This window comes from Otolemur garnettii, unplaced genomic scaffold, assembly GCF_000181295.1.
Source record: "Otolemur garnettii isolate 467f Iridium unplaced genomic scaffold, OtoGar3 scaffold00220, whole genome shotgun sequence".
NCBI classification, from domain to species: domain Eukaryota; kingdom Metazoa; phylum Chordata; class Mammalia; order Primates; family Galagidae; genus Otolemur; species Otolemur garnettii.
The window spans coordinates 1,274,254-1,282,594 of record NW_003852615.1 but is presented as its reverse complement, the minus strand read 5'-3'; the positions used below and the strand labels follow the sequence as shown (position 1 = coordinate 1,282,594).

Genomic DNA, 8,341 nt, shown 5'->3' with positions numbered 1-8,341 from the left:
AACTCCTGGGCTCAAGCAAGTCTCCTGCCTCAGCCTCCCAAGTAGCTGGGACCACAGGCGCCTGCCACAACGCCCGGCTATTTTTTGGTTGCAGCCATTGTTGTTTGGCGGGTCCGGGCTGGATTCGAACCTGCCACCTTGGGTGTACGTGGCTGGTGCCTTAGCTGCTTGAGCCACAGGCGCTGAGCCATGCCTGGCTATTTTTTGGTTGCAGTTGTCATTGTTTAGCAGGCCAGGGCTGGACTCAAACCCACCAGCCTTGGTGTATGTGGCTGGCGCCCTATTCACTAAACTATGCGTGCTGAGCTGTATCAAATACTTCTTTTTTTTTTTTTGAGACATGGCCTCAAGCTGTCCCCCTGGGTAGAGTGCTGTGGCATCACAGCTCACAGCAACCTAGCAACCTCCAACTCCTGGGTTTAAGTGATTCTCTAGCCTCAGCCTCCCAAGTAGCTGGGACCCACTGGTGCCCACCACAATGCCCAGCTCTTTTTTGGTTGCAACCATCATTGTTGTTTGGCGGGCCTGGGCTGGATTCGAACCCACCACTTTAGGTGTGTGTGGCTGGTGCCTTAGCCACTTGAGCCACAGGCGCCGAGCCATCAAATACTTCTTGATGATAATTTCTTAGAAACATTTTTATAAAAGAATTTTTAGGATTTACATATAAAATTAAAATAATATTTTTTAAAGTTTCATAATTATTAAAAGCAAAAGAATGGTTACATAAATTATGGGGAATAACAATACTATGGAAAATGGTGGGTGCCTGTAGTCCCAGCTACTTGGGAGGCTGAGGTAAGAGAAATGCTTAAGTTCAAGAGTTTGAGGTTGCTGTGAGCTGTGATGCCATGGCACTCTACCAAGGGCAAAATAGTGAGACTCTGTCTCAAAAAAAAAACCCCAAACAACAACAAAAAATACTATAGAACAGTTAAAAATAATAAGGTAACAGTATAGACCAACATGGAAATATCTCCAAATTAGCAATTTTTAGTGAAAAACAGTAAGATGTAGAACTTTGAGGTTCCACTTGATTTTAAAAACTCCCTGGGTTTTTTTTGTTTGTTTTTGTTTGTTTGTTTAAAACAGATGGGGATCTTGCTATGTTGCCCAAACTGGAGTACAATGGCTATTCACAGTGCAGTCATGGCACCCCTAAGCCTGAAACTCCTGGGCCAAAGTGATCTTCCTCCCTTAGCCTCTGAGCAATAGGGACTACCGGTGCACACCACTGCATCAGGTTTACCTGCGTATTTGGAAATACTACATAGAAAAAAGTTTGTCATCAAACTGCTGTCAGTGATTACCTTGCAGAGTGGTCAAACGAAAACTAAAAATTCTATGTATTGCTTTATTGCCTGCAGTTTTTACAGTAAAAGTTTGAAATTTTAATTAGACTTTTTTTTTTTTTTGAGACAGAGTCTCACTGTCGCCCTCAGTAATGTGTCATGGCATCACAGCTCACCCCCTTTAGCTCTTGGGGTTAAGTGATTATCTTGCCTCAGCCTCTCAAGTAGCTGGGACTCCAGGTGCCCGCCACAACGCCCGGCTATTTCTTTTTTGTTGTTGTTGCAGTTGTCATTGTTGTTTTAGCTGCTTGAGCTGGGTTTGAACCTGCCAGCCTCGGTATATGTGGCTGGCGCTGTAACCACTGTGCTACAGGTGCCAAGCCTTTAATTATACTTTTTAAATATAAATGTCATCCTATCCAGAATTTGGTATGTTTTAGGTATTTTAGAAAGTTGCATATACTATATTGTTAGATGATACTTAGAAACTTTTATGTATCATCTACACGAATATCTAAAGAATAGATAGAGGATCGGCTTAAATCAGTGGGCCCTAATTTGTCTTTCTGGATAGATATCAATGTATAATTATTGAACTCTAAATTGATTTGACCTATACTATTGTTCTTCTGACTGTTCAAGTAGAAGCAGGATAATTTAGCCCATCCCTATTCTCCTGGTGAGGGCTTTTTTTAAATTTGTTTTGTTGTGCCTTTTGAGAAGAGGTGTAGCAATGTTGCCCAGGGTGGCCTCTTGGTGAGGGCCTTTTGATACCAAGGACTTGTACCAGTTGTGCCTGCTGGGGTTTAGGCTGGGGGGCACTATGGAAAAGATAAAGAGAGTCAGGTCGTTTCTAATTCTAGTTCTACCATTTACCAGCTTCATGACCACTGGGAAAAAACCTCAAAGAACAATTATAAAGCAGACATGATTTTTATAATAAAACTATTTCCTCTGGTTTGTAGGTAAGGTGTCTACAAGTTTGGCAACAGACAGTGGACCAGCGTCTAAGTTCCTGGCATACTGATGTTCCTCCTTTATCAAGTACTCTGGCGCCATCTAATCCTCCATTATTTACTCAAAGTCAGGAACCCTCATCTAATAAAAATTCTGATTGGTTCATTGCTTCTATTGAAGCTCCTCAAGAGAAATCATTTCCAGAATTTCCAGACTCTGGTTTTCATTCCTCCTTAACAGAACAAGTTCACTGTTTACAAGATTCTTTGGATTTTGAAAAAAGTTCCACAGAAGGAAGTGAAAGCTCCATAATGGGGAATTCCACTGACACTGTCAAATATGCCAAAGAATCAAATTTAGGAGATACCCTTAGAGAAGAACATGGTGAATGCAGTAAGGAAAGCTCAAATAATGAGCAGGATAATAGTCTGCTTGAACAGTATTTAACTTCGGTTCAACAGCTAGAAGAGGCTGATGAGAGGACAGATACTGATGAAGGGTCAGAAGATAATAAGCTTCACATACATTGTTCCCTAGAAAAGTTAGATACTTTGTCTAACAGTGCTTCTGCAGATGAGACTAATGGCATATCACCTACTTTGCAAGATGAAATCAGCCAGATACCAGAGAATTGTAAATTAAATACGGAAGTTCAAGAGCAGCAGCCAGAATGTGATTCTACATTTGAGCTATTGCATGTTGGTGTTACTGTGTAGTACAGCTGGATATCTGAGCTCTTGGGAAGCTGAAATTCACTTAACTTACTCTAAAAATATTTTTTCAGTTGCCTTTTTTTGAATGGAAATACTCCTCCCCCAATTTGGTACTGTTTATATAGAATTTGTATTTTTGTCTCATATTTTCCAGATTCTAGATCCTGTGCTGAGTCTTCATTTTGATTTTCCTAGCTTTTTACTTAGCTGTAAATGTACCAAATTATTTATATTGAAAGCTATATGCACTTTATTTCTTAACAACAGAATTACATCAAGAATGTTCCTGTTTCTTTCATGTACTCATTTCCTTTCAAAAATAAACTATATTATATTAAAGTAAATATAAAGCTCAAAGATATAAATGAGAGAATTTTGATTCTGTACCTGAGGAAATTAATTATGTAGTAAGGAATGTAATTTGTTAAAGCAAATATAAATGACATATACTGAGGATTATTGAATTACTGAAATTTGCCAATCTCCTTGAGTAAGAATGACTTTTTAAGCCTTTTTCCCCTTCGCTTCTGAGTCAAGGGAAGTCTATTCCTTTCCAATTATATAAGCAAATTTAGGAAGAAAAGATAAGGTTATAGGATTTCTCAGCAGATGATTAAATTGACTCATGGAAAACTTTAGTTAATGTTAGTATCAGTTTTAACATGTCAAGTAAAATGTTCCATCTAGGATTGAAATCAAGCTTACTTAGGCAACACAAGAATATTTCACTTACATAGGAAGATAGGAGATACTAGACTCTATTCACTTGGAATAATGTCACAGCAAACATTTAATTTTTCATTGAGTGTTTTGTTACCCTACAGATAAGCATTTATGTGCCAATATATCGTCCGAAATTAATATATGTTCTTCTCTGTTCCTGCTTATATTATGTATTTCGGCAGAAGTTCTATGGCCATTCACTTCACTTTTGACCTCTGCCCCAGAGTGAAGAATGTCATTTAAAATAATACTAGTGGTAGAATATGAATGAGTTTTTTTTTTTTTTTAAAGAACTATTTTTTATCTAACCTCTGAAAAGTGCCACATTTGGAAGACAATTCAATGGTGGTTAAAAAAAATAAACCTCACTTGTTAAAAATAATATATATCTGTAACTTTAGGAAGAAATAAGTTTGGATTTGAATGTTGTAGGTAGATGCATTTATAAATAAAGGATAATTTTGGAAGCTTGTTACTTTAATCTTTGAGAATGTTTTAATGTAGTTGAACAACACACATTTGATTTTCCCCAGCCTAAGGACATACAACCATTTAAAAGTACGGCAATACATATGTGTTCTCAAATTTAGGTGCTAAAGGCCTGGCGCCTGTGGCTTAAGTGGCTAAGGTGCCAGCTACACCTTACACCTGAGCTGACCGGTTCGAATCCAGCCCCGGCTGCCAAACAATGCCGGGTGCAACCAAAAAAAAAAAAAAAAAAAAAAAAATAGCTGGGCAAGTGGTGGGTGTAGCCCAGCTACTTGGGAGGCAGAAGCAGGAGAATTGCTTGAGCCCAGGAGCTAGAGGCTGCTGTGAGCTATGATGCCACAGCGACAGCTTGAGACTCTGTCTCAAAAAAAAAAAAAAATGTAGGTGCTAAATATCTATTCATTATTCTGTCGTAATCATGGGTCCCCTTCTTTTTTTTTTTTGAGACAGTCTCACATTGTCAACTTCAGTAGAGTTCCATGGTGCCACAGCTCACAGAAACTTCAAACTCTTGAGCTCAAGCGATTCTATTGCCTCAGCCTCCCAAGTAGCCAAGTAACTGGGACTACAGGCACGTGCCACAGTGCCCTGTTATTTTTAGAGACAGGGTCTGGCTCTGGCTCAGGCTGGTCTGTAACTCATGAGCTCGGGATCCATCCGCCCTAGCCTCTCAGAGCCACTGCGCCTGGCCCTGGGTCCCCTTCTTTGAAGTTATATAAAATAAAATCTGGGTGGTGCCTGTGACTCAAAGGAGTAGGGCGCCAGCCCCATATGCCAGAGGTGGTGGGTTCAAACCCAGCCGCGGCCAAAAACTGCAAAAGAAAAAATAAAATAATAAAATAAAATCTGATCCTTCAAGAATGAAGTGGAGGATCACATGGTACATGATATTGTTGATAGTCATAAGCATTTCTCTAGTATGGTAAGATGTAATTTTCTTGGTTTATAAATATGTAGCACTCAGGTTAAGATGACTGGATTTCATTCTCAGAAATTCAGAATCCCTTAAAAAAAGAAAAATTTCCTGTTTCATAAACAAAACAGCAGCCTTACCTTCAAAAGGTCTTTCCCTAGCGAAACCTGTAACACTGAATACATGTTAAATAAAAATTGGTATTTTTACTTTTTTTTTTTGGAGACAATCTCAAGCTGTCACTCTGGGTAATGCTGTGGTGTCATAGCTCACAGCAACCTCCAACTCTTGCAGTCAAGCAATCCTTTTGCCTTAGTTATTTTTCTATTTTTAGTAGAGAAGGTGTCTTGCTTTTGCTTAGACTGATCTCAAACTTATGAGCTCAAGCTGTTGACCCAGCTTACCCTCCCAGAGTGCTAGGATTATACCTGTGAGCCACTGCACTGGCCAAGGATTTTTTACTTTTTTTTTTTTTGCAGTTTTTGACCAAGGCTGGGTTTGAACCCGCCACCTCTGCATATGGGGCCAACGCCCTACCCTTTAGAGCCACAGGTGCCACCCCAGGATTTTTTACTTTTTGAATAATGTTAATTATTTTTTATTAATGATTTGAATGTGTTCTTAAATATTTCCTATATTTCTATTTAACAGTTAAGTGCCTCATTTGCTGCCCATGATTAGACAAAGAAAAACCAGTTTGCCCTGTAGTGGTACCAAAATACTGCTTTGTGGTACAGTAATTTTTCATAAAAGCTGCTGGAATGTCACGGTTCAGTGTTACCCATGCAGGTTTCTTCTAACATCCTCTGCCTCCTGTCTTTTTGTAAATAATGGCAAAACACAATTCATTTGATCATGAGCATTCATCAGGAGGATTTCCTTTTTTTTTTTTGAGACAGATCCTCAATCTGTCCCCCTGGGTAGAGTGCTGTGGCATCACAACTCACAGCAACCTCCAACTCCTGGGCTCAAGCGAGTCTCCTGCCTCCACCTCCCAAGAAGCTGGGACCACAGGCGCCTGCCACAACGCCTGGCTACTTTTTTTTTTTTTTGGTTGCAGCCATCATTGTTTGGCGGGCTCAGGCTGGATTCGAACCCGCCACCTTAGGTGTATGTGGCTGGCGCCTTAGCCACTTGAGCCACAGGCGCCGAGCCAGGATTTCCTTTTTTACCTTTGCCTTGTTTTTCTAGCTCATAAATAGTATTTAGCATACTTCTATTATAATTTTGGCTGAATATGATAATTATTCATATTCTACTCTTCATCTGTGTTTCATTTAACTGTTACTAGTGTTTAAGAGTACAAGAATATTAACTAGGCCCTTTACAGATTATCCTAACTGTAGATAGAATGAAAATAATGTAAATTAGAATGTAGGAAAACTGTGGCATAGACTTAATATATTCTGATGGATTTACAATATAATTTAAAAGTAATTTATGTAACTAAGATATTTGGTTGTAACTCTATAGGCTATTTGCCTGGCTGAAGAGGGGCTGGGTCTAGTAAGGTTAGGGAAACTGATCTTTGAACATGGTATTTGTGTTTTTTTCTAACTGTTTTAGTTCAGCTGTGCATCAGTTCTTTTGATTTATGAAAGATTCAGTTTATCAGTTAAGAAGCACAGAATCGCACCATGTGAGAGGAGGAAGAAACCTTAGAAATTTCTATTCTAATCTTTTTAAAGATGAAACTAAGGCATGGGGAAATCAAATAACTTGTCTAAGTTTATAGCTAGTTATTTAACTAATAAACAAATAAACCATGAAATACATGTTAGTGTATTCCGAAAATTTATTATATTCTCCCAATTAATCTTTACATTTAAATGAGTCAGTAAAGAGATCTGTGCATATATTTCATTATTTTTGAAAAGAAAAACACTTCTAAGCAAGCGACAACTCCATCACTCGAGGCTAAGGTGCTTATAGAAAAAAATTCTTTCAGAACCCTGAGTGAATTTTCTCCAAGAAATGTGACTTGATTAAAATGGTTTGTAACAAGCTATAGTAGACATTAAAATTTTAGAAAAGAGTACCTGCATTTTAGAGTCCATTTGTTTGATGATAGGCAGTATGACAGGTTGTTGAGAGACATAAAATTTTCTAGTGAAATGCCTGAGTTTGATCATATCTTATCTTACCTTCAGTTTCACAGAACAACAGATGTTAAAGTTGTAACCCTCCTAGTGTGCATAAAGCTCTAATCATGATAGTTGATGATGTACAATTTAGTTGAGCCTCATAAGATTAACTATAAAAAATTTCACTATATGCATGTTTTAGGGAAATGTTCATTTATTTAGCCATTTGGTTGTACATATAATTAAATATATATAAACTTTAGTCTGGAATAATGTAAGTGCCAATTTGGGTGTGTGTTTTTATTTGGATTATCTTAACTGTACAAATACCACAATAGTGTATTTTCTTGTTTTTTGTTTTTTGGGGTTTTTTAGAGACAGAGTCTCACTTTATTGCTCTTGGTACAGTGCTGTGGCATCACAGCTCACAGCAACTTCCAACTCCTGGACTTAAGCAATTCTCTTGCCTCAGCCTCCCAAGTAGCTGGGACTACAGGTGCCTGCCACAACGCCTGGCTATATTTTTGTTGCAGTTTGGCTGGGGCTAGGTTCAAACCCGCCACCCTTGGTATATGGGGCCAGTGCCCTGCCCACTGAGCCACAAGCGCAGCCCTATTTTCTTGTTATTTACTTAAAACAATTCTAGTTCCACTTTTTTCAGGAAAAAGTAGGTTTAAGATATATTATCAGCCTAGGGCAGTGTAGGTTTAAGATAATATTATCAGCCTAGTGCAGTGGCTATAATCCTAGGCCAAGGTGGGAGGATTGCTTGAGCTCAGGAGTTCAAGACCAGCCTGAGCAAGCTCAAAAACCTGTCTCTGCTAAAAATAGAATAAAATTATCAAAACATTGTGGTGGGTATCTAAGTCCCAGCTACTTGGGAGGCTGAGGCAGGAGGATCCCTTGAGCCCAGGAGTTGAGGTTTGTAGCCTGGGGCAATAAAGTAAGAATCTTGTCTCAAATAAAAAAAAATATTATACTATCTCTCTTGGTACTTTTTTGTACAAGGTCTTATAATTAAATTTATAACAATAACAAAATATAAAATCTTTTTTTTCTGGAGAATTAAGAGACAATAGAAAGAGAAAAAATAGAATCAATCTGATCAGTTTCCCATTCATAAGGAAACAAAAATAGACTTTATTGTTTAATGTGTGTTTTTTTTTTTTT

The 8,341-nt window shown here is 38.3% G+C and overlaps 1 protein-coding gene across 1 annotated transcript in view; it reads left to right on the top strand.

The window, feature by feature from the left end:
* The window catches only part of CEP97 (centrosomal protein 97), a 31,466-nt gene extending 28,314 nt beyond the window's left edge, over positions 1-3,152 (top strand). Inside the window, 1 exon segment of the mRNA XM_023508064.1 lies at positions 2,258-3,152. Coding sequence (XP_023363832.1) covers positions 2,258-2,965 — 708 coding nt within the window. The 3' untranslated portion in view covers positions 2,966-3,152.
* Positions 3,153-8,341: the final 5,189 nt, after the last annotated feature.